Source organism: Salvelinus namaycush, chromosome 33 (assembly GCF_016432855.1).
Source record: "Salvelinus namaycush isolate Seneca chromosome 33, SaNama_1.0, whole genome shotgun sequence".
Lineage (NCBI taxonomy): Eukaryota > Metazoa > Chordata > Actinopteri > Salmoniformes > Salmonidae > Salvelinus > Salvelinus namaycush.
This window is the reverse complement of record NC_052339.1, coordinates 20,088,216-20,115,501: the sequence shown is the minus strand read 5'-3', so window position 1 is coordinate 20,115,501 and position 27,286 is coordinate 20,088,216. Positions and strand designations below refer to the sequence as shown.

General features: G+C 43.3%; 1 protein-coding gene across 1 annotated transcript in view; it reads right to left on the bottom strand.

Moving 5' to 3' along the window:
* LOC120027847 (catenin delta-2-like) overlaps positions 1-27,286 on the bottom strand; it is a 311,487-nt gene that overhangs the window by 156,477 nt on the left and 127,724 nt on the right. Inside the window, exons 3-10 of the mRNA XM_038972919.1 lie at positions 22,562-22,596; positions 22,230-22,350; positions 17,345-17,516; positions 11,415-11,538; positions 9,265-9,478; positions 9,046-9,160; positions 8,794-8,926; positions 54-56 (exon numbers count right to left, since the gene is read on the bottom strand). Coding sequence (XP_038828847.1) covers positions 54-56; positions 8,794-8,926; positions 9,046-9,160; positions 9,265-9,478; positions 11,415-11,538; positions 17,345-17,516; positions 22,230-22,350; positions 22,562-22,596 — 917 coding nt within the window. The remainder of the gene's footprint in view (positions 1-53; positions 57-8,793; positions 8,927-9,045; positions 9,161-9,264; positions 9,479-11,414; positions 11,539-17,344; positions 17,517-22,229; positions 22,351-22,561; positions 22,597-27,286) is intronic.

Here is a 27,286-nt window from a genome sequence, read left to right as displayed (position 1 = left end):
AGGAAAGGCGGCCAAAGGAGGAATTGGCTTTGGGGATGACCAGTGAAATATACCTGCTGGAGCGCATGCTACGGGTGGGTGTTGCTATGGTGACCAGTGAGCTGAGATAAGGCGGGGCTTTACCTAGCAAAGACTTATAGATGAACTGGAGCCAGTGGGTTTGAAGACGAATATGAAGCGAGGGCCAGCCAACGAGAGCATACAGGTCACAGTGGTGGGAAGTATATGGGGCTTTGGTGACAAAATGGATGGCATTGTGATAGACTAGATACAATGTGCTAAGTAGAATGGTGGAGGCTATTTTGTAAATTACATCGCCGAAGTCAAGGATCGGTAGGATAGTCCGTTTTACAAGGGTATGTTCAGCAGCATGAGTGAAGGAGGCTTTGTTGCGAAATAGGAAGCCGATTCTAGAATTATTTTGTATTGGAGATGCTTAATGTGAGTCTGGAAGGAGAGTTTACAGTCTAACCAGACACCTAGGTATTTGTAGTTGTCCACATATTCTAAGTCAGAACCGTCCAGAGTAGTGATGCTAGTCGGGCGGGCGGGTGCGGGCAGAGATCGGTTGAAGAGCATGCATTTAGTTTTACTTGCATTTAAGAGCAGTTGGAGGCCACGGAAGGAGTGTTGTATGGCATTGAAGCTCGTCTGGAGGTTTGTTAACACAGTGTCCAAAGAAGGGCCAGAAGTATACAGAATGGTGTCTTCTGCGGAGAGGTGGATCAGAGAATCACCAGCAGCAAGAGCGACATCATTGATATATACAGAGAAAAGAGTCGGCCCGAGAATTGAACCCTGTGGCACTCCCATAGACACTGTGATTTGACACACTGAAATCTATCTGAGAAGTAGTTGGTGAACCAGGCGAGGCAGTCATTTGAGAAACCAAGGCTGTTGAGTCTGCTGATAAGAATGTGGTGATTGACAGAGTCGAAAGCCTTGGCCAGGTCAATGGCCAGGTCGAGCCTTGGCCAGGTGACCGCGGCAGCTTTCCAATCTTTAGGGATCTCAGACGATACGAAAGAGAGGTTGAACAGGCTAGTACTAGGGCTTGCAACAATTGCGGCAGATAACTTTAGAAAGAGAGGGTCCAGATTGTCTAGCCCAGGTGATTTGTAGGGGTCAAGGTTTTGCAGCTCTTTCCGAACATCAGCTATTTGGATTTGGGTGAAGGAGGAGCGGGGGGGCTTTGGCAAATTGCTGCGGGGGGTGCAGAGATGTTGGCTGGGGTAGGGGTAGCCAGGTAGAAAGCATGGCCAGCCGTAGAAAAATGCTTATTGAAATTCTCGATTATCATAGATTTATTGGTGGTGGCAGTGTTTCCTAGCCTCAGTGCAGTGGGCAGCTGAGAGGAGGTGCTCTTATTCTCCATGGACTTTACAGTGTCCCAAAACTTTTTGGAATTTGTGCTACAGATTGCAAATTTCTGTTTGAAAAAGCTATCCTTTGCTTTCCTAACTGAGTGTGTATATAACTTCCCTGAAAAGTTACATATCGCGGAGGCTATTCGATGCTAATGCAGTAGGCCACAGGATGTTTTTGTGCTGGTCAAGGGCAGTCAAGTCTGGAGTGAACCAAGGGCTATATCTGTTCTTAGTTCTACATTTTTTGAATGGGGCATGCTTATTTAAGATGGTGAGGAAAGCACTTTTAAAGAATAACCAGGTATCTCTACTGACGGGATGAGGTCAATATCCTTCCAGGATACCCGGGCCAGGTCGATTAGAAAGGCCTGCTCGCTGAAGTGTTTTAGGGAGCGTTTGACAGTGATGAGGGGTGATCGTTTCACCGCTGACCCATTACGGACAGATTGCAATGAGGCAGTGATTGCTGAGATCCTGGTTGAAGAAAGCAGAGGTGTATTTAGAGGGCAGGTTGGTCAGGATGACGTCTATGAGGGTCCCCGTGTTTACGGATTTGGGGTTGTACCTGGTAGGTTCCTTGATGATTTGTGTGAGATTGAGGGCATCTAGCTTAGATTGTAGGACGGCCGGGGTGTTAACTTCTCTAGGATAGGGGGCAGCATTTTCACTTTGGATAAATAGCATGCCCAATTTCAACTTCCTTCTACTCATCCCCAGAATATAAGATATGCATATTATTAGTAGATTTGGATAGAAAACACTCTGAAGTTTCTAAAACTGTTTGAATCATGTATGTGAGTATAGTACAGTAGTACAGAACTTATGTAGCAGGCAAAACCCTGAGGACTAACCATTCAGAACTTTTTATTTTTAGGTCACTGTCTGTTCAATGGGTTTTCATTGGGATACTAGATTTCTAATCAACCTGTTTGCAGTTCCTACCGCTTCCACTGGATGTCACCAGTCGTTGGAAATTGGTTGAGGTTATTCCTTTGTGCAATGAAGAAGTACGGCCATCTGGAATCAGTGTAACGTTATGTGTACTGTTTGAGAGTTGCGCAAGACTAGAAATGTAGCGTTAGTTTGTTGTCCTCCTGTATTGAAAACAGATAGACCCGTCTTCAATTTGATCGATTATTAACGTTTAAAAATACCTAAAGTTCTATTACAAAAGTAGTTTGAAATGTTTTGGCAAAGTTTAGAGGTCATTTTTGAGATATTTTGTAGTGACTTTGCGCAAATTGGAAGCTGTTTTTTTCTGGATCAAACGCTACAAATAAATGGACAATTTGGATATATATGGACGGAATTAGTCGAACAAAAGGACCATTTGTGATGTTTATGGGACATATTGGAGTGCCAACAAAAGAAGCTCGTCAAAAGTAAGGCATGATTTATATTTTATTTCTGCGTTTTGTGTTGCGCCTGCAGGGTTGAAATATGCTACACTCTCTTTGTTTACTTTTGTGCTATCATCAGATAATAGCATCTTATGCTTTCGCCGAAAAGCCTTTTTGAAATCTGACATGTTGGCTGGATTCACAACGAGTGTAGCTTTAATTTGGTATCTTACATGTGTGATTTAATGAAAGTTTGATTTTATATCATTTTTTTGAATTTGGCGCTCTACATTTTCCCTGGCTATTGGCCAAGTGGGACGCAAGCGTCCCAGAGAGGTTAACCATATCCCAGTTTAGGTCACCTAACAGAACGAACTCTGAAGATAAATGGGGGGCAATCAATTCACATAAGGATCCAGGGCACAGCTGGGGGCTGAGGGGGGTCTATAACAAGCGGCAACAGACAGATACTTATTTCTGGAAAGATGGATTTTTAAAAGTAGAAGCTAGAACTGTTTGGGCACAGACCTGGATAGCATGACAGAACTCTGTAGGCTATCTCTGCAGTAGATTGCGACTTCGCTCCCTTTGGCAGTTCTACCTTGGTGGAAAATGTTGTAGTTCGGGATGGAAATTTCAGAATTTTTGGTGGCATTCGTAAGCCAGGATTCAGACATGGCTAGGTCATCAGGGTTGGCGGAGTGTGCTAAAGCAGTTAGTAAAACAAACTTAGGGAGGAGGCTTCTGATGTTAACATGCATGAAACCAAGGCTTTTACGGTTACAGAAGTCAACAAATGATAGCGCCTGGGGAATAAGTGTGGTACTGGGGTCTACAGGGCCTGGGTTAACCTCTACATCACCAGAGTAAGAGAGGAGGAGTAGGATAAGGATACGGCTAAAGGCTATAAGAACTGGTCGTCTCGTGCGTTGGGAACAGAGAATAAAAGGAGAAGATTTCTGGGCGTGGTAGAATAGGTTCAGGGCATAATGTACAGACAAGGGTATGGTAGGATGTGAGTACAGTGTAGGTAAACGTAGGCGTTGAGTGACGATGAGAAAGGTTTCGTCTTTGGTGGCACCAGTTAAGCCAGGTGAGGTCTCCGCATGTGTGGGGGGTGGGACAAAAGAGCTATCTAAGGCAAGGTGAGCGGGACTGAGGGCTCTAGAGTGAAATAAAACAATAAGAACTAGCCGAGACAGCAGTAGACAAGGCATATTGACATTAGAGAGAGGCATATTGACATTAGAGAGAGGCAGAAAGCAGGTGTTGATCGGGAGATCGGGAGAGCTAAGACAACAACGGGTAAATGGAGATGAATGGGCAGAGCGGGTCAATTAGGTACATACAGGACCTGAGTTCGAGGCCGGGGCCGACAGATAAACACAATTAGGTACCATGTAATTGAAACAGTCCAGGGGGCATCAGCTGTGTAGCTGAGTGATCATAGGGTGCAAAGAACAGCAATAGGTGAGTCAGGGAGCCGTTCAGTGGTCAGTACTACGCTAGTCGAGCGGGAGACACAGTGTTTAGAAAGCTAGTAGGCTGGGGCAAGAAGATGGGTCTTCAGCGACATCGCAACGGAAAAGCCTGTTGAGACCACATCAGGGGGATCAGTGGGGCTCTGTGTCGACAATAAAGGTTCCAGGCCAATTGGCAAAAGAGGTATTGTAGTCCTAGAATTAGCTGGTATATAGGCCTAGCTCGAGGCTAGATCAAGGCTAACTGGTGCTTGCTTTGGGACAGAGGCGTTAGCTAACAGTAGCCATTTGGTAGCAGCTAGCTAGCTATGATGATCCGGTGTAATGATCCAGAGCGGCAGAAATCCGGTGATGTGGTAGAGAGAAGCAGTCCGATATGCTCTGGGTTGATATCGCTCTGTGCAGACTGGCATGTATTGTCCGAGCTAAAGCTGGCGGTGTCCGAGCTAAATGTGAAGACTGCTATCCGTGGCTAACAAAGACTAGTAGCTAGTTAGCTGGCTAGCTCCTGACGGAGGTTCCAGTCATAAGGAATAAAAATAGCAGATCCGTACCACATTGGGTGAGGCGGGTTGCAGGAAAGTATATTTAGTTGGTAGACAGAAAGTGAGATTAAAATGTATATGAGAAAAAAATTGGAAAAAAATGATTATTTACACAGGATAAGACACAGGAGAAGACAAAGACAAACACAACACACATCCGACTGCTACGCCATCTTGGATCACAGCTTCATGAGGTAGTCACCTGGAATGCATTTCAATTAACAGGTATGCCTTGTTAAAAGTTAATTTGTGGAATTTATTTCCTTCATAATGTGTTTGAGCCAATCAGTTGTGTTGTGACAAAGTAGGGGTGGTATACAGAAGATAGCCCTACTTGGTAAAAGACCAGGTCCATATTATTGCAAGAACAGCTCAAATAAGCAAAGAGAAACAACCGTCCATCATTACTTTAAGCCATGAAGGTCAGTCAATCTGGAAAATGTCAAGAACTTTGAAAGTTTCTTCAGGTGCAGTCGCAAAAACCATCAAGCGCTGTGATGAAACTGGCTCTCATGATGACCGCCACAGGAAAGGAAGACCCAGAGTGCTAAATAAATGCTTCACAGAGTTCAAGTAACAGACACATCTCAACATCATCTGTTCAGAGGAGACTGCGTGAATCAGGACTTCATGGTCGAATTGCTGCAAAGAACCCACTACTGAAGGACACCCATAATAAGAAGAGACTTGCTTGAGCCAAGAAACACGAGCAATGGATATTCGATCGGGGGAAGCCTGTCCTTTGGTCTGATGAGTCCAAATTTGAGATTTTTGGTTCCAAACGCAGTTTCTTTGTGAGACGCAGAGTAGGTGAACGGATGATCTCTCCATGTGTAATTCCCAACGTGAAGCATGGAGGAGGAGGTGTGTTGGTGTGGGGGTGCTTTGCTGGTGACACCGTCAGTGAATTATTTAGAATTCAAGGCACACTTAACCAGCATGGCTACCACAGCATTCTGCAGCGATAAGCCATCCCATCTGGTTTGCGCTTAGTGGGATTATGATTTGTTTTCCAACAGGACAATGACCCAACACAACTCCAGGCTGTGTAAGGGCTATTTTACCAAGAAGGAGAGTGATGGAGTGCTGCATCAGATGACCTGGCCTCCACAATCCCCCGACCTCAACCCAATTGAGATGGTTTGGGATGAGTCGGACCGCAGAGTGAAGGAACAGCAGCCAACAAGTGTTCAGCATATGTGGGAACTCCTTCAAGACTGTTGGAAAACCATTCCAGTTGAAGCTGGTTGAGAGAATGCCAAGGGTGTGCAAAGCTGTCATCAAGGCAAAGGGTGGCTACTTTGCAGAATCTAAATTATACAATATATTTTGATTTTTTTAACTACTTTTTTGGTTACTACATGATTCCATGTGTGTTATTTCACAGTTTTGATGTCTTCACTATTATTCTAAAATGTAGAAAACAGTAAAAATAAAGAAAAACCCTCGAATGAGTAGGTGTGTCCAAACTTTTGACTGGTACTGTATATTGTGCTGATCTGCAGTGGTAGACGGTATTTTACCATGCTACTGTGTAGGGAGGACAGAGTTGTTATGTAATCTTTATAGAGCATATTGTCTAGCATCAGCCATAAAATAATAAGATTCAAAATGCATTTTCCTCAGTCCTTTGTGTGTGTGTGTGTGTGTGTGTGTGTGTGTGTGTGTGTGTGTGTGTGTGTGTGTGTGTGTGCGTGTGCGTGTGCGTGTGCGTGTGCGTGTGCGTGTGTGTGTGTGCATGCACGCGTTTCCCCCTTTTTTGGCCGGATTCCCGAACACAGACACCTCTGACTTTTCCTCACTGAGCGCTTGTTCATTACACTGCATAACAAATGTAAGCCAGGGCCTCCCTGGGAGGAAGAAGGAAGGGGGAGAGGGGAGTGAAAGAGCAAGAGACAGAGACAGAGCGAGAGAGACAGAGAGAGAGAGACAGAGACAGAGAGAGCTAATAATAAAATAAAATATTTGGCATGGGTTATCAGACCCTCAAAAAGTTCTACAGCTGCACTATCGAGAGCATCCTGACCGGTTGCATCACCGCCTGGTATGGCAACTGCTCGGCATCTGACCATAAGGCGCTACTAAGGGTAGTGCGTACGGCCCAGTACATCACTGGGGCCAAGCTTCCTGCCATCCAGGACCTATATACTAGACGGTGTCAGAGGCCCCAAAAAATGTCAAAGACTCCAGTCACCCAAGTCATAGACTGTTCTCTCTGCTACCGCACGGCAAGCGGTACCGGAGCACCAAGTCTAGGTCCAAAAGGCTCATTAACAGTTTCTACCCCCAAGCAATAAGACTGCTGAACAATTAATCAAATGACCACCAGACTATTTACATTTACACCCCCCCCACCCCCTTTGTTTTTACACTACTGCTACTTGCATAGTCACTTTACCCCTACCTGCATGTACAAATTACCTCGGCTAACCTGTAACCCTGCACATTGACTCGATACCGGTACAACTGTATATAGCCTCGTTATTCTTGTTTTATTGTTTTATTGTGTTGTTGGTTAAGGGCTTGTAAGTAAGCGTTTCACTGTAAGGTGAAACGCCTGTTGTAAGTAAGCGTATCACTGTAAGGTACAACACCTGTTGTATTCTGAGCACGTGACAAATAACATGTGATTTTATCTAGAGTAGTAATAATGAAGAGAAGGAAGCTGCCTCCCTTTAACACTACTGATGGTTGTTTACCAAAATGAGGGTTTGAATATGGACAGAAAGGAAAGAAGGATGGAGGGAACCAAGAAGAGAGGAGCACTAATTAGAATGATGGACACACTCCGTCGCCTGTCTCATCCTTGTCATCCTCCTCTCCTCTCCGGCTCTCTTCCCTCCCTTCTTTGATGTCTCATGGAGACTTACTGAGTCACTGCTCAGGCTCCCCATATCAAAGTGCTCAACTGTTAGGATGGAGGGATGGAGAGAGAGAGGGAGGGAGCTGGCCTCCCATGACACTATGAAACTTGAAATTTGATACAGTCAGAAAAATGTTATAATGATTAAAGAAAATAAAAGGAATATGCAAAACCAGCCCAAGCCCCCTGCTGCCTGTGTTCAGCTCTGAACCTCCTGTTTGTGTGCTAAAAAGGAAACATGGACTATATTATTATAAAGTATTATGTAAAAGTATTATGTAAATATCATAAAACCACAATGCAACACCACTACTAAGTATTGCTTTAGCCTGTTACTCTTGAGGATTTAACTCATTCTATAACAAAGTCATTAACGTTTTCACTTTGATGTTTGTGCTCAATGTCAAAGATAAATAAATACGTTATTATTATTAAACAAGTAGCTAGCATAGCACAGCCCAAACATTCAGTGTTGCATTCATGTTATAGCTAGCAGCGTTTCAGATGTACACTGTCAACGATCTTCAACATCCTGTCTTGTTTCTAAGGAAGAAGTAGCACTTCACAATTCTTAGAAAACAATTTAATTTAATCTTTAGAATTGATGGAATTTTCAAGGACCTGACACTAGCTAAGGACATCTTTCAGTATTTGTATACAGTAATGTCTCCAAAACTCTCTCTAAGTGTAATATAGAGCACAACCCTGGCCTGTGTTCTATTCTCTCTCCACACAAAAAGCCCTTGAAGCATCACGACTCAGCTGTATAAGAGGCTGATTGCAGTCTTCAGAAGCACTGAACCTTCAGATGACATTCAACAAACACACAGCTTATTCAACACACACACCTACATACCCACACACACACGCACACACTGCAGAGCACAACCACTCATTACTGCAGAGCCACGGGTCTGTTATTGGGATCAATAAGAGATAAGATGTTAGTAACCTGACAGACAGTTATTACCACTGAGTAACTCTAACTCAAAGATAACAGTCAACAACTCACTCACACCGAGGACAACAGTCAGACCACATAACAAGGTAAAGACCAACTCTAGGCCAAGGACTCACTTAACTCCATACAGAAGAGTAAATAACAGCAGAGGAAAAATATTCAGTGTTTGCATTGCATACATGGAGGGATTCACTTTGAGAGGCGCGTTGTTGTGCGCATATGTTTGTACGTCTTACCTGCCAGACTGCCAGGCCTCTGTAGCGTAGCGGTAGCATAGAGCTCATGGGATATCTTGTACTGGTCGGAGGCGTGGTGAGCAGCCAGTCTTTTAGGAGACAGAGTAGCGTAGCTCCCTATGCCCGAACTCATCTAGGGATTCACATAGAAACACATTGTGTAGAACAGACATGATTATCTTTATTCTAGAGAATGTTGCTTAAGAATAATGTGCAGTACCATGCACTGAATATCTGTGTTTCAATACACACCAGGTGTAGTGGGGATGATGAAGCGCTAGCCCCTCCCCCGGCAACTGTTGCTATGGAGTTGGGTGGAGAGCCCACCCTCAGCGGAGACCCTGTTGTTGTCACGGCACCAGTGGTGCTGTAAGCAGAACAACTTGTTTGGTTATGGTGATCATTTTAAATGTTTTCAATTGTAGGTTTAACCTCGTTATTCTTCCAAACCAACCAATGAAATGGCCCTACCTGTAGGACTTGGCGAGTCGGTTGGCTGGGGACTGTTTGTTGGGTGAGGATGAGGAGGAGGAAGGTAGGCGCTGGGTGGTAGCGTAGCCCGGTGTGTCTGAGGCTGAGCCCAGGCGCTGCAGCTTGCTGGGAGAACCAGACCCTCCACCTCCACCTCCGGTCAGAGGGGAACTCACACGCTGGGCAGGCAGGGTGGAACTGGAGTAGTAGTGACCTGGGATCAGATGGAACAGGGGTTATAACAAGGTTGAAGAACGTTAGTCCTCTAGATGCTGATCTAATACCAGTTTAGCACTTTCCCTAAGCTGTTGCTAGATCTGTGCCTAAGGGCAATTTCTAACCGAAACTGAAAGGATTGGATGCCATGTGTACCTTTAATGGTATTATCTCTGTCTCATTTCTCTTTATGTATAATGGTATGTACTGTATAATAAAACAATAATTTCTAACAAAAGCTAAAAAGATTGGATGGCATGTGTGATTCCTGGTCTCTTTAAGGACATTATCTCTCTCTCTAAATTCTGTCTATACAACGTTATGTATACAGTATATTGTATTTACAGTGGGGAGAACAAGTATTTGATACACTGCCGATTTTGCAGGTTTTCCTACTTACAAAGCATGTAGAGGTCTGTAATTTTTTTATCATAGGTACACTTCAACTGTGAGACACGGAATCTAAAACAAAAATCCAGAAAATCACATTGTATGATTTTTAAGTAATTAATTTGCATTTTGATCACCTACCAACCAGTAAGAATTCCGGCTATCACAGACCTGTTAGTTTTTCTTTAAGAAGCCCTCCTGTTCTCCACTCATTACCTGTATTAACTGCACCTGTTTGAACTCGTTACCTGTATAAAAGACACCTGTCCACACACTCAATCAAACAGACTCCAACCTCTCCACAATGGCCAAGACCAGAGAGCTGTGTAAGAACATCAGGGATAAAATTGTAGACCTGCACAAGGCTGGGATGGGCTACAGGACAATAGGCAAGCAGCTTGGTGAGAAGGCAACAACTGTTGGCGCAATTATTAGAAAATGGAAGAAGTTCAAGATGACGGTCAATCACCCTCGGTCTGGGGCTCTATGCAAGATCTCACCTCGTGGGGCATCAATGATCATGAGGAAGGTGAGGGATCAGCCCAGAACTACACGGCAGGACCTGGTCAATGACCTGAAGAGAGCTGGGACCACAGTCTCAAAGAAAACCATTAGTAACACACTACGCCGTCATGGATTAAAATCCTGCAGCGCACGCAAGGTCCCCCTGCTCAAGCCAGCGCATGTCTAGGCCCGTCTGAAGTTTGCCAATGACCAACAAAAATAGAGCGTTTTGGTCTAAACTCCGTGTTTGGAGGAAGAAGAAGGATGAGTACAACCCCAAGAACACCATCCCAACCGTGAAGCATGGAGGTGGAAACATCATTCTTTGGGGATGCTTTTCTGCAAAGGGGACAGGACGACTGCACCGTATTGAGTGGAGGATGGATGGGGCCATGTATCGCGAGATCTTGGCCAACAACCTCCTTCCCTCAGTAAGAGCATTGAAGATGGGTCGTGGCTGGGTCTTCCAGCATGACAATGACCCGAAACACACAGCCAGGGCAACTAAGGAGTGGCTCCGTAAGAAGCATCTCAAGGTCCTGGAGTGGCCTAGCCAGTCTCAAGACCTGAACCCAATAGAAAATCTTTGGAGGGAGCTGAAAGTCTGTATTGCCCAGCAACAGCCCCGAAACCTGAAGGATCTGGAGAAGGTCTGTATGGAGGAGTGGGCCAAAATCCCTGCTGCAGTGTGTGCTAACCTGGTCAAGAACTACAGGAAACGTATGGTCTCTGTAATTGCAAACAAAGGTTTCTGTACCAAATATTAAGTTCTGCTTTTCTGATGTATCAAATACTTATGTCATGCAATAAAATGCAAATTAATTACTTAAAAATCATACAATGTGATTTTCTGGATTTTTGTTTTAGATTCCGTCTCTCACAGTTGAAGTGTACCTATGATAAAAATTACAGACCTCTAAATGCTTTGTAAGTAGGAAAACCTGCAAAATCGGCAGTGTATCAAATACTTGTTCTCCCCACTGTATATAATGTAGATGTGTACTGGTATTGTATGTATATAATGCAGAAATACAGTATACCGATTGTGGGAAGCTGTGCATCAGGCAGATGAAAGGCACTGCCATGGCTCTGAGAGAAGGAGTCTCCTCCACTACCTCCCCCTCCCCCTGCCTGCTGCTGCTGGGCTGCACGACTAGATGTCACCTGGAGGGAGAAAGAGAGAGCGTAAAGAGAGAGAGATTAAAGAGAGTGATAGAGGAGTGAGGAGAAAGAAGAGAGAGAGGGGGGAGTAAAGAGACAGAGGGAGACAGACAGACAGAGAGAGAGAGAGAGAGAGAGAGAGAGAGAGAGAGAGAGAGAGAGAGAGAGAGAGAGAGAGAGAGAGAGAGAGAGAGAGAGAGAGGGAGAAGGGGGGGTTGTAAAAGACAGGAAATTACTATTCTACCTTATCACCACATAATTTCTCTCTACATCTTCTTAAGATAGACATTTCTAAAAGTTAGAACCTATAACACTGCCACAGATGATATCCGGTCAAGTTGGAATCCACTATCACATCATGCATTTTTCACCAAGTCACAGTGATCCTATCCCAACACAACAGACAGAGTTATCTAATGTATTCCTCTAGATCCTCAGAGACAGCAGCACAGCATATGTTTCTACTCCTCTGAGCTCCTTCCCCTTATGCTAATGACAGTCACCATGAATATGTCTCTAAAGGTGAACCACACACACACACACACACACGCTGAGGCTCGCTTGCAGTAGGCCCTCGTTTAACTGTGCACACACACACACACACACACACACACACACACACACACACACACACACACACACACACACACACACACACACACACACACACACACACACACACACACACACACACACACACACACACACACACACACACACACCTTCCTCAGGCGGCTCCTGGCTCCAGGCTGTATTTTCCCTCCCTAATAAGCCAAAGCGTGTTTTACTGATTACAGTGACTCTTTTAGAATGACATTTTTGCATCTACTTATCCATTTTGAGATTTGGGCGTATTTTGGTCCATTAATAATTCGTATTTTCAAAAAGTCTAAATAAAAATGTCAAAAAGTTGATGAAAATGTATATTTCCGTTAGTTTATCATACCGTCATAAAAATGTCATGAATTGTAACCACTTTTAAATGGACATACATCCATTATTTCAAATCTCAATGTATTGAAACACATGTAAAAGCCAATTTCATAGAAAATTTTACAAATTGGACTATATGTAGTAACTTACTTTGAAGAGATGGTGACTGGGTCTAAATAGGTGTTTGGTAGTCTTAATTCAGTGTACTTGTCTTTAATTGACTTTTTCCGAAGTTCAGACTCATCCCACACGCCAACTAATTTCTCTCAGCTTCAGAAGCATCTGCATTCACCAAATGTTGTGTGGTAATCCTTAGAGGTATTCTCCAGACTCAATATGGTGTCACACTGTCACGCCCTGGCCTTAGTTATCTTTGTTTTCTTTATTATTTTGGTTAGGTCAGGGTGTGACATGGGGGATTTATGTGTTTTGTCTTGTCTAGGGGTTTTGTATGTTTATGGGGTGTTTTTTAGTCTAGGTGTTTGTATGCCTATGGTTGCCTAGATTGGTTCTCAATTAGAGGCAGCTGTTTATCATTGTCTCTGATTGGGAACCATATTTAGGCAGCCATATTCTTTAGGGATTTCGTGGGTTATTGTCTATATGTAAGTTGCCTGTGTCTGCACTTGTTTAATATATAGCTTCATGTTCGTTTGTTGTTTTGTATAGTTTGTTTAAGTGTTCTTCGTTTCGTTAAATAAATAGAAGAATGTATTCTTATCCCGCTGCGCCTTGGTCCTCCTCTCTTCCACATTTCGACGAACGTGACACACATCACTATTCTTTATGACATTTTCTTTTGAAATTAAATGTTTGTACCTTTCTTTAGTATTTTACAGATAGAAAGATGTAAAAAAGTATTAATTCACAATCTGCTATGTATAAATCTGGTTCTAACTTTGACTTCATCCAGTGTCCAGAAAAATGAATTTGCCTACTATGCAAATATGCAGATATTTAATGAGATTCAGATGAAGTCGGAAGTTTAAATACACCTTAGCCAATTACATTTAAACTCAGTTTTTCACAATTCCTGACATTTAATCCTCGTAAATATTCCCTGTCTTAGGTCAGTTAGGATCACCACTTAATTTTAAGAATATGAAATGTCAGAATAATAGTAGAGAGAATGATTTATTTCAGCTTTTATTTCTTTCATCACATTCCCAGTGGGTCATAAGTTTACATACACTCATTTAGTATTTGGTAGCATTGCCTTTAAATTGTTTAACTTGGGTCAAACGTTTTGGATAGCCTTCCACAAGCTTCCCACAATGTTGGGTGAATTTTGGCCCATTCCTCCTGACTGAGCTGGTGTAACTGAGTCAGGTTTGTAGGCCTCCTTGCTCGCACACGCTTTTTCAGTTCTGCCCACACATTTTCTATAGGATTGAGGTCAGGGCTTTGTGATGGCCACTCCACTACCTTGACTTTGCTGTCCTTAAGCCATTTTGCCACAACTTTGGAAGTATGCTTGGGGTCATTGTCCATTTGGAAGATGCATTTGCGACCAAGCTTTAACTTCCTGACTGATGTCTTAAGATGTTGCTTCAATATATCCACATAATTTTCCTGCCTCATGATGCCATCTATTTTGTGAAGTGCACCAGTCCCTCCTGCAGCAAAGCACACCCACAACATGATGCTGCCACCCCCATGCTTCACGGTTGGAATGGTGTTCTTCGACTTGCAAGCCTCCCCCTTTTTCCTCCAAACATAACGATGGTCATTATGGCCAAACAGTTCTATTTTTGTTTCATCAGACCAGAGGACATTTCTCCAAAAAGTATGATCTTTGTCCTCATGTGCAGTTGCAAACCGTTGTCTGGCTTTTTTATGGCGGTTTTGGAGCAGTGGCAACTTCCTTGCTGAGCGGCCTTTCAGGTTATGTCGATATATGACTCGTTTTACTGTGGATATAGATACTTTTGTACCTGTTTCCTCCAGCATCTTCACAAGGTCCTTTGCTGTTGTTCTGGGATTGATTTGCACTTTTTGCACCAAAGTACGTTAATCTCTAGGAGACAGAACGCGTCTCCTTCCTGAGCGATATGACGGCTGCGTGGTCCCATGGTATTTCTACTTGCGTACTATTGTTTGTACAGATGAACATGGTACCTTCAGGCGTTTGGAAATTGCTCCCAAGGATGAACCAGACTTGTGGAGGTTTACAATATTTTTTCTGAGGTCTTGGCTGATTTCTTTTGATTTTCCCATGATTTCAAGCAAAGAGGCAGTGAGTTTGAAGGTAAGTATTGAAATACATCCACAGGTACACCTCCAATTGACTCAAATTATGTCAATTAGCCTATCAGAAGCTTCTAAAGCCATTACATCATTTTCTGGAATTTTCCAAGCTGTTTAAAGGCACAGTCAACTTAGTGTATGTAAACTTCTGACCCACTGGAATTGTGATACAGTGAACTATAAGTGAAATAATCTGTCTGTAAACAATTGTTGGAAAAATTACTTGTGTCATGCACAAAGTAGATGTCCTAACCGACTTGCCAAAACAATATTTTGTTAACAAGACATTTGTGGAGTGGTTGAAAAACAAGTTTTAATGACTCCAACCTAAGCTTATGTAAACTTACGACTTCAACTGTATCACCTATTTATCATATTAATACAATATTTCATAAACATTTTTATTTTTAAAAAAGTATTATTTTTGTGTCCACATTCAACTGGTAAAAGCTGATTGTGATATGATAAAGGGGAAACATTTACCCTATTAGGGTGTGGTGCCTGGCCTTAACAGAAGGCCAGAATAACTGATTCATCAAACATGGAATGGATTATGCTGTTTAAAACCTGCAGTCATTAGTTCACTAGACTAAAGTCTTAAACCAAACACCCTGAGTCCCAAATGGCATCCCATTCCCTATTTAGTGAACTATTTTTGTCCTAGTGCTCTGATCAAAAGTAATGCACTATATAGGGAATAGGGTGCCATTTGGGACGCAGCACAATCCTGTGGTTGTCTTGGGGTTTCAGCATTGAGGGAGACTCTGCTGTAATGTCGGTGTGCAGATATAGCCTGATCCCTCTGTACCAGGTGACACATCTCCATACGTTAAATATTCATCCGGAGGCCCATAGTGGTATAAATACACTGCAGGAAAACGGCTATCTGAGACAGTGGCTTACATAAACAAATGCACACACACACGCACACACACACACACACGCACACACAAAATGAAAGATAAATAGATAGGCACTACGCTCCACTCTTCTTAAGAGATTCACAGTGTGTGTTATAGGTGCTAGATCCCAATGCATTGTTGAAGCAGAAGTACCATTGTAATATAAATACCTAGCTAGTAGTAGTGTATAAGAGGCTCTACTGTATGTGATGCAGTAGCCTTATATAATCAGTCTGTCCTGGTCTGGAGTAGACTATACAGCCAGTGCTACTCAGAACATCTCCCCAATCAACCTGACAGACAGGGCAAAACATCACTGGAACACAACCAGACAGAGAGAGAGACAGAGGGAGGACAGGGCAGGGATGGGGGGAATGGGTGATGGGGAGGACTGGGTGATGGGGAGGACAGTAAAAGTGGACAGGAGCCCTTATTTTGGCACAATTGAAGCAGGAAGAAATAAGACAAGAAAGACAGGCAATGCTCCTCTTCCTCTCTCTTGTCAGTCTCTTGTTTGTGTGTGTGTGTGTGTGTGTGTGTGTGTGTGTGTGTGTGTGTGTGTGTGTGTGTGTGTGTGTGTGTGTGTGTGTGTGTGTGTGTGTGTGTGTGTGTGTGTGTGTGTGTGTGTGTGTGTGTGTGTGTGTGTGTGTGTACTGATACTGGTACACTGAAAAACATACATTTGCATTTCCTTTCCTCTAGTAATTAGCTATTATTTCAAAATGTATCCCTATGTATTATTCATAACCATACAGACAGCAAAATAAAACATTTGCCCTCTCAATGCATGCTGTATCTTTTCATAAAGCTTTGCAGTTGGTAACAAATAGCAGGTGTTGTTGTGTGTATGTCTAAGTAGATGAGCACCTGTGTGTGTTTGTGTGTGAATGTGTTGTGTGTGTGTGTGTGTGTGTGTGTGTGTTTGCGTTTTGTACTGTCAGCTAGCTTGTGAAAAAATGAACATAGGGAATACATGTCTCCTGCAGGCTAGAGGATAATTGCAATCCTCTTGATCAGTGTGAGGAGATTAACACCCATTCACCTCCTTTAACAAATTATTAGAGAAATAACAAACCAAACTGGTATCTCCCCATGCAATTAAACAGTCCACCTTCACTGCACCCCTCTCCCTTCCACCTAGATCAAATAAACCATGCTAAATGTATCTGTCTCTTTCCTCTAACCTCTACTAGCCACACACACCTCCCCAGGCTACTATGACCTGTGTAGAGCAGCAGGATAGCCCACACACGATGGTGTGCATGACACATAGAGAGAGAGAGATAAAGGGGAATGGGAAAGAGGAGAGAAAGTTAGAGCCGACTCCGTTAGCTTATTCCGAGCCAGCAGCTAACTGAAGACTTTTGACTTGTAGAACGTGACTTTACCCTTCATAAGGTTAAGCTAAGGAGCATTAGAAAAGGTGAAAGCAGTAGATAGTGTGCAGAACAGCCACATTGCCCAGTCAAGAGGAGAGCTGGGCAGAGAACTCCCTGCCTGGCTTTCTTCCTCCATCCCTGGGTACAGAATAAAAACTGCTCAGGACAGTAGTGTTCGGCTAAAAAAAATATAAACAAATATCGCAGTAACATATGAGAGTAACTTTGTCTTGAATGCGACAACTGCTTTACAAGAAGAGATTGTGAGTTGCTAAACATTAGTATTATCCTCATCATCAGTATCATATCCTCATCTTTCTCCTCATCATCATCGTCATGGTGACCTACCTGGTTGTAGCTGTGCACGGCCCCTCCGACCTGTCCACTGCGCTGTGGAGTTGCCGCTGCAGCACTGTCGCTAAGGGCGAGGGTCTGGTTGCTATGGTAGCTGGCGGAGTACTGGAGCGAAGCCTCTGGGGTGGAGTTGAGCTGCAAAGAACACTGGGAAAGAAGAGCTGGAGAGACAGAGAGAGAGAGAGGGAGGGAAGGAGAGAGATGCAGCTATTTAGAACAGGCAGTGCAGCGTTTCAGCCCTCAGTGATTTAGAAAAAGCATACATCATTTATCAGGAGAGGGAGAGGAGGAGAGGGAGGATGGGGTGGTTAAGGGGTTATAGGGGAGGAGGAGAGGGAAGAGGGATGGATAAGGGGTTATAGGGGAGGAGGAGAGGGAGGATGGGGTAGATAAGGGTTTACAAGGGAGGAGGAGAGGGAGGAGGGGGTAGATAAGGATTTACAGGGGAGGAGGAGAGGGAGGAGGGGGTAGATAAGGGTTTACATGGAAGGAGGAGAGGGGGAGAGGGAGGAGTGGTTGGATAAGGTGTTACAGGGGAGGAGGAGAGGGAGGAGGGGTTGGATAAGGGGTTACAGGGGAGGGGGAGAGGGAGGAGGGGTTGGATAAGGGGTTACAGGCGAGGAGGAGAGGGAGGAGGGGTTGGATAAGGGGTTACAGGGGAGGGGGAGAGGGAGGAGGGGTTGGATAAGGGGTTACAGGGGAGGGGGAGAGGGAGAGGGAGGAGGGGTTGGATAAGGGGTTACAGGCGAGGAGGAAAGGGAGGAGGGGTTGGATAAGGGGTTACAGGGGAGGAGGAGAGGGAGGAGGGGTTGGATAAGGGGTTACGGGGAGGAGGAGAGGGAGGAGGGGTTGGATAAGGGGTTACAGGGGAGGAGGAGAGGGAGCAGGGGTTGGATAAGGTGTTACAGGGGAGGAGGAGAGGGAGGAGGGGTTGGATAAGGGGTTACAGGGGAGGAGGAGAGGGAGAAGAGAAGATGAGGGAAATAGGGAAATAAGGGTAAAGTAGGAAAAAGTGGAAGGCAGAGTATCGGAGGTAGAAAGGAGGAAAAGAGAAGGTGACCTCAGAGGAGAGGAGGAGAGATGAGAGGAGCAGAGAAGGAGAGAGGAGGAGGGGATAGATGAGAGGAGCAGAGAAGGAAATAGGAGAGGAGCAAAGAAGGAGAGAGGAGAGGAGCAGAGAAGAAGAGAGGAGCAGAGAAAGAGAGAGGAGAGGAGCAGAGAAGGAGAGAGGAGAGGAGCAGAGAAGAAGAGAGGAGAGGAGAAGAGAAGAAGAGAGGAGAGGAGTGGAGAAGTAGAAGGAGAGAGGAGAGGAGCGGAGAAAGAGAGAGGAGAGGAGCAGAGAAGGAGAGAGGAGAGGAGCAGAGAAGAAGAGAGGAGAGGAGTGGAGAAGGAGAGAGGAGAGGAGTAGAGGAGCGCAAAGAAGGAGAAAGGAGAGGATCGGAAGAGGAGAGAGGAGAGGAGCAGAGGAGGGGAGAGGAGCAGAGGAGGGGAGAGGAGCGGAGGAGGGGAGAGGAGAAGGGGGGATGGTTGAGATAGGAGAAGAGGGGGACGGGTGAGAGGAAAGGAGAAGAGAAGGAGAGAGGAGCAGAGCGGAAGAGGGGAGCGGAGAAGAGGGGGAGAGAGGAGAAGAGGGGGATGGGTGAGAAATTGGTGTGAGGAGAGTAAGCGAGCATGCATTTCTCTCTTTAATCACAGCTCTATCTCTCTCACGTTCTCTCTTTCCTTCTGTCATTTATGCGTTGGCATCTCTCAGCCTAGAATTGTTTAATTTGTGATCTGGGCTGTGTGGAGTGATGTCACTCTCAACTGTGGCATGTTTAAACACACACACACACACTGGACCTAACCATTTTTACACTATCAGTCTCCATCAGCATCAGAACGCTAAGCATTCTGGGTCAACACAACACATTCCCTTAGAGAGGAACACTCTACAGGGACTAGAGGGAACACACACACCCACACTCCATTTGAGAGGAGCACTGCTGGGTGAAGAGGCATACATTCTCCAGAGCGAGGAGAACAATACTGTTGTCCTCTGTCACACACACACACATAGGTGCACACGTGCACACACAGGGATAAGGGGCGGAGTTGGTCTGGGCTTACTTAACGGTAGTTAGGTCCATGACGTGTGCTATATCTCACTGTGCTTAAATATATCAATCACAGGCTTTTCCTACTCCCTATTGGAGAGAAAATACTCTCTCCCCCCTCTCTCCCGCTCTCTCTCTCATATTGTCCCTCTCGCTCCCTTTGATGTTCTATGTCAGCAGAGCACACACACACACCATACCACAAACACACACACACACACACACCATACCACAAACACAGTTTTCATCTGAGCCACTCTGTCGTTGTCTGACATTTAGTTGAAAGTTGTGTGTAACTCACCAGAAATGCTCTTAGGCTTTTTAGGCTTTTTACATTTCTCTACATAACCTTCAACAGGAAATGACAGCCTTTAGCCACCATCTCTACCACCTCTGTAACTAAAAATGTAGGACTATATTCAACAAAAAAAACGGGGGGGGGGCAACTAGAACCTAAAACGGTTCTTCGGCTGTCCCCATAGGAAAACCCTTTGAAAACCCTTATTTGGTTCGAGGTAGAACCCTTTTGGTTCGAGGTAGAACCCTTTTGGGTTCCATGTGGAACCTTTAACATATAGTGTTCTACATGAAATCCAATAGGGTTTCACCTGGAACCAAAAAGGTTTTAACCTGGAGCCGAAAAGGCTTTAACCTGGAGCCGAAAAGGCTTTAACCTGGAGCCGAAAAGGCTTTAACCTGGAGCCGAAAAGGGTTCTCCTATGGCAGGGATGGGCATCTTTGATGGGGGTGGGGGCCACAGAATTTCTGAACTCATCATGAGGGATCGCAGTTGCACGCAGGTCTGCGTACCCACATGTGCAGACCCCCCCCCACCACCACATTGCAAGATTTTCTTTTTAGCAGCCCCCCTCTTGACAGTGTAGAGCCATTTTATTTTTGTTTTAGAGGTCATTTCATGCAATTCTACACATTTTTCCATAGGGTGGAGATAAATGTTTGCATTTTAATATGATATCTGTGTCAGACTGACTAACAAAATTACACGGCCGGTAATTCAACCATGATAACAAGTTTAGATAGCTGGCCGCTAGACTAATTTACCAATCTATAAACGTTAGCTGACGGGGGCTAATTGAATGACTATCAGTGACTGGCATAACAAGAGAAAAACTGCTGATGCACAAACAAATTTAGAAATCGCATGTTATTCTACTATTCTAAATTGCAACAGTAAGACCTCAACTGAGTACAAAAAAATACATTGATCCAAGGGCCTTCAAAAGGGGCGCGGCCTGCGGGCCGGCAGTTGCCCATCCCTGTCCTATGGGGACATCCGAAGAACCCTTTTTTCTAAAGCTGTGTTCGAATACTCATACTAACCGCACTGACTACTATTTATGACGTAAATTGAGTATGTAGTATGCTTATTGGTCATAGTATGGATATAGATAGTATGCCAAATGTTCCAAATGATTTCGTACTATATACGTCAAAATTCTAAGTATTTCCGTGCTTTTCGGGCCCATAATGCAAATCTTCAGAAAATGGGCGTGGCTTCACAACAATTTCAGATTTGAAGAAAAAGTCAGACGAGCGGAAAACAAATGTAAGTACAAAAAGTAAATATTCATTCGTTTAACAAATTATGACAAATGTTGAGAAAATGTTGAGCAATGGAATATAACATTTATGACTTTTCAAATAAGTTACAACACGTTGTGTTGCCTGACAATTTGTTAGGTATGCGAGCCTTACGAACCGCATAGCATATCATTACAGCAGTTGCTTGTATGTACCGGTATGTGTTAGCTACCTAATGTTATGTTTGTATGGGTATTTGAATACAGCTTAAGAGTGTACACTTGGTTCTCTGTGTTTTGGTTTAAGTGTCATCTTTTTAGAAGCACTACCTCTCTACACAAGTTAAACCCTCCATGTTCTCTCGTTTTGCTGTAAGCCTGGGAATCCAAACAGCCCTTCACCCCCTGAACTCCCTTATGATGCCAACAAACACATCAATATGTTTTCGGCTAAAATGAGAGAGAGGGCTGTTCTATCCTTAATCTGTCTCTGTGTAGTCTGGGATTAAAACTATCTGCAGTAGAGTTTCACAGCAACCTCCTCTCGTCTCCTCCACCCATCTCCTCTCCTACTCTACGTTCCTATGAATTATTAAACAAACGCTACTTTGTGCTTCACAGCGAGAGGGGGAATGTCACACACACACACGCACGCACACACACACATACACACACACACACACACGCACACACACACAAACACACACACACACACACACAAGCCTGTATATGCTGTTTTGTATATGGGCTTTTTGTGTAATATAATGTTGTCTGCTTCTGAACTGACAGAGGAAAATCCAAACCAAGGGTGTTCTGTTCTTTCCAACTAAATAGTCCCCTCGACTCTCAGTGGAATGACTGTCATTTTGAGGACTATTAGGAGAGATACACTACATTTATAATCCACTCTCCTTCTATCAGAAGGAAAGGTCTGTGTGTACATCAGTAAGCCTAAACAGTTTGGGTTTCTTTTGTAAAATATAGTTTCTGAAATGGGCTTTCAGTAAATACAACTGATGGCTAAACCTCTTTGAGGTAGCATTGACGACAGAGAGATGGAAATGTCTTACACATTTGATTGTGTCATTTCTTCCGTGTCCCTAAATGAGCTCTTAGCGGGAAGTTGCACCAGAGGAAACAGATCAAGATTTAGGAAGAGACTGGAGAAAGAGTGGGACCGTTACACACACACACGCATGCACACAAACACACCCTGTCATATTAAAATAAGAGTTGTCCTCACGTTCTCCTGTGTTGTATTGATGAGGGTCCAGTATTCCAGACTCCTGCAGGGATCTGATGCAGGAGTCGACCAGCTCCAGTCCTGTGGTCAGCTCATCCTCTATGTCCTTCTGGCCATCAGCTGGACAGGAAACAGGAAACAGGTTAGTCTGGGTCACAGTCGTGACACAACCTCCATAAAGGGTGTGTATTTTCAATGTCACACAAATGTGATGATGTCCATGTCTGTGATATCTGGTTGTATTCTTAGGAAATATGAATAATAAAATATAATACAGTGATTATCAATAAAAACGGCTTATAAAAAGTAAAGTATTTGACGTTTAGCCTACCTTGGGTGTTCCAGCGAAACTGCTCATCTGCCGAACTGCAAGAAAACAGTTGAGGTTTTAAGAAAAATAACTCATAATATGGAGTTTATTATACAGTAATATACTGTAACCTCATAGTTCATTGTTGTTATCAAATATTCAAACTGTTTACTGTAGACAGCTGAGGTAAAAAAAAAAAAAAAAGCTGTAATAGCGGTAGTCAGAGATTCAGCACCATTGAAGTGGACAGCGACTGAATAGGAATTCTGAAGTTCAGCACCAACAGAACAGAAGACAGCGGCCGTCCGGACTACAGCCACTCGCCACCAGGAGACCACAGCAAGGCCTTACCAGGAAGGAAGTCAGAAGTTTACACAAACCTAGAAGTGGAAGGCTCCCCAAGACCTCTGCCAACGATCCTGACTTTTTCAAACATTGTAATTGTCAATAATAGGGAATAAATTGCATAGTAAACAAAAATATAACTTTCCATTGTTTCTGTGAAATCGCTGTCACATCCTCTTTCTTTTTCTGGATCAGGGATAGACCACGCTAGGAGGCTAATGCTGCTCTGTTAGCTAGCTCCCTAGGACAATCAATGAGAGCCAGTAACAGAGTGATTTCCTCTTGAGAGAACAAAGCTGAGTACATTATAGTCAGACCGGAAAGAAGCAACGAGATGCTCAGTGTGTGATCAATGTTAGAGCAACATGACACACAAAGAAACGCACAAACATAATCGCAGCATTTGTAGATATTTGTAGAAATAATATCTCTCTCATACAGTACCTTTACAATACTGTAAAACATTGGTGGTGGATAAGGTAATTTCCCCCATACACTGTGTCACGTTCTCTCTGTCTCTCTCTCTCTCTCTCTCTCTGTCTCTCTCTCTCTCTCTCTCAATTCAATTCAATGGGCTTTATTGCCATGGGAAACATATGTTTGCATTGCCAAAGCAAGTGAAATAGATAAGAAACAAAAGTTAAATAAACAATATAAAATTAACAGTAAACATTACACTCACAAAAGTTCCAAAGCAATAGAGACATTTCAAATGTCATATTATGACTGTGTACAGTGTTATAACGATGTGCAAATAGTTAAAGTACAAAAAGTAAAATAAATCAACATAAATATTATATTTACAATGGTGTTTGTTCTTCACTGGTTGCCCTTTTCTTGTGGCAACAGGTCACAAATCTTGCTGCTGTGATTGCACACCGGTATTTCACCAATAGATATGGGAGTTTATCAAATTTGTTTTGATTTGTTTTTGTATTCTTTGTGTGTCTGTCTAATCTGAAGGAAATATGTGTCTCTAACATGGTCATACACTTAGCAGGAGGTTAGGGAGCTCAGTTTTCACCTCATTTTGTGGGCAGTGTGTACATAGGCAGATCTGGATCTCAAGAGAAGACAGGCTATGGTAGCCTCTCTCAATAGCAAGGCTATACTCACTGAGTCTGTACATAGTCAAGCTTTCCTTCATTTTATGTCAGTCACAGTTGTCAGGTATTCTGCCACTGTATACTCTCTGTTTAGGGCCAAATAGCATTCTAGTTTGTTCAGATTTTTTGTAGATTCTTTCCAATGTGTCAAGTAATTATCTTTTTGATTTCTTATGATTTGGTTGGGTCTAATGGTGTTGCTGTCCTGGGGCTCTGTGGGGGCTGTTTGTGTTTGTGAACAGAGCCTCAGCACCAGTTTGCTTAAGGGACTCTTCTCCAGGTTCATATCTCTGCTTTGTTATGGAAGGTTTGGGAATCGCTTCCTTTTAGGTGGTTATAGAATTTAACGTCTCTTTTCTAGATTTTAATAATAAGCAGGTATCTGCCTAATTCTGCTCTGCATGCATTATTTGGTGTTTTTTGTTGTACACTGAGGATATTTTTGCAGAATTCTGCATGCAGTGTCAGTTTGGTGTTTGTCCCATTTAGTGAATTCTTGGTTGGTGAGCGGACCCCAGACCTCACAACCATAAAGGGCAATGGGTTCTATAACTGATTCAAGTATTTTAACCAGATTTTAATTGGTATGTCAAATGTTATGTTATTTTTGATGGCGTAGAAGGCCCTTCTTGCCTTGTCTCTCAGATCGTTCACAGCTTTGTGGAAGTTACCTGTGGCGCTGATGTTTAGGCCGAGGTATGTATAGTTTTTTGTGATATCTCTCTCTCTCTCTCTCAGAAACACTATAGCAGGCTATGCTTAAACACACAATGAGTATGTGTGTGCGTCTTTCCGTGCTTGTGTCCGTGCATTTGTGTGCGTGTTATTAATGAGCCCCTGAAGTAGAGGGATCACTGGGTCAAGAGGAGCTCCCCTCGTGATCCTGGTGATCACATAGACCACGGCAGTGTGTGTATGTGTGTGTGTGTGTGTTTACCCAGGCCTTGCCCCTAATTGCACTGCAGTAGAGCTTCCAGTGTAAAATAGATGGAGGACATTACAGAGGGAGAAAGAGGGAGAGGGGGGAAGAGGGCTGGAGAAGTTAAGTATTTAATTTTAAAAATGACAATGTTTTTATTCCGGCCTGCCTGTAGTAATGGATCCTCTATTGTTTTTGAGTGCAGGACTGGGGCTGTTGCGGTGACCGTATTAAAGCCACACCTGCGGTCACGAGTAATGAAGGCACGGTAATTAGGCTTCTCCAAGTTCTGATGCTGCTGATGGTCATTAGAAGCCTACCAAATGTGCTAACTGCCTGGTACTCAGCACTCTATTGTCCCTCTAACCACTCTGACATCAATGCAAATGTGTTCAAAAATTGAATAAAACAATTCATGAGAGCCAATGAGCTCGTGTTGCGCAACATTTCTATAGGCTATGCAATTGCGGGAGAAAACAGAGTGATGGCTTCTACTAAAAAGAGGAGGATCCCATCAGCTTTCTATAGGCTAGGCCTACTATATTTATTTCTCAACTTTCCTAATATTAAGCACATTGTTTATCTTTACAACAGGAGTATAGCCTACCTGGCTGGCATGAAAATCAACCAGGGGAAAAGCTTCCTCCATTCGCTATTTAAGTGCATAGATGACATGTATTTTTTCCCCTGCCCCGGTCTTGAGACAGAAGCATGATAATGGTCCATTCTAAATCAAAACAAATGTCACACATATATTATTTAGTATATGTAAAGACAAGATTAAATAGTCTGATGGGAATAGTCTGATGGGTGACAATATTAGTTTATCACTTGTGATAAGCATAAGAAAACAATGCCAGCATAAGAAACAATGCCTTTTCCCAAAACTTTTTCGAATCATGGTCATGTAGCCAAGGACATGTTTTTATAAGGTTTGTACCAACTAAAGTGGCCAAATAACTTCTTAAAATTAAGCACATTAATCCGCTTTACAAGGGGTGTAAAGCCTAACTGGCATATATAAGCAACATGTGAGTTTCAAGTTTGGGGAAGCTAATTTTCACCAAAAAATGCACCTTTATTATAAAAGCATTACATGCATAATTGCATTTGCGGTCACTTATGATAATGGTGTTTTCCGCTAATGGAACATTAGCGCTTATAGCCTACTACCATGTTCGCACTGCTGCGATTATAATGTGCAGAAATAGCCAAATAGTTTATCTTATTATGGCTGCAGGGGCAGTATTGAGTAGATGGGATGAAAGGTGCACAGAGGTGCCCATAGTAAACTGCCTGCTCATCAGTCCCAGTTGCTAATATATGCATATTATTATTCGTATTGGATGGAAAACACTCTGAAGTTTCTAAAACTGTTTGAATGATGTGTGTGAGTATAACAGAACTCATATGGCAGGCAAAAACCTGAGAAAAAATCCAAACAGGAAGTGGGAATTCTGAGGTTGGTAGATTTTCAATACAGTCCCTATTGAACAAACAGTGGGATATGGATGAGTTTGCACTTCCTACGGCTTCCACTAGATCAACAGTCTGTAGAACCTTGTCTGATGCCTCTACTGTGAAGTGGGGCCGAAGGAGACAGGAAATAGTCAGGTCTACCATGACCTGGCCATGCTCTGGCCATGCTCTGACCATGCGCGTTCACATGAGAGGGAGCTCTGTTCCATCGCATATCTGAAGTCAATGTAATTCTCCGGTTGGAACGTTACTGAAGATTTATGTTAAAAACATTCTAAAGATTGATTCAATACATCGTTTGACATGTTTCTACTGACTGTTACGGAACTTTTTGACATTTCGTCAATTTTTAGTGAACGCGCTTTCTGACTTTGGATTTGTTTACCAAACACGCTAACAAAAATAGCTATTTGGACATAAATGATGGACATTACCGAACAAAATGAAAATTTCTTGTGGAAGTGGGAGTCCTGGGAGTGCATTCCAATGAAGATCAGCAAAGGTAAGTGAAGATTTATAATGCTTTTTATGAGTTTTGTTGACTGCACAATTTGGCGGGTAACTGTATGGCTTCCTTTTGTGGCTGAACGCTGTTCTCAGATTATTGAATATTGTGCTTTGCCGTAAAGCTTTTTGAAATCTGACACAGCGGTTGCATTAAGAACAAGTGTATCTTTAATTCTATGTAAAACATGTATCTTTCATCAAAGTTTATGATGAGTATTTATGTTATTTGACGTGGCTCTCTGCAATTTCTCTGGATATTTTGGAGGCATTTCTGAACATGGCGCCAATGTAAACTGAGGTTTTTGGATATAAATATGAGCTTTATCGAACAAAACATATATGTATTGTGTAACATGAAGTCCTATGAGTGTCATCTGTTGAAGATCATCA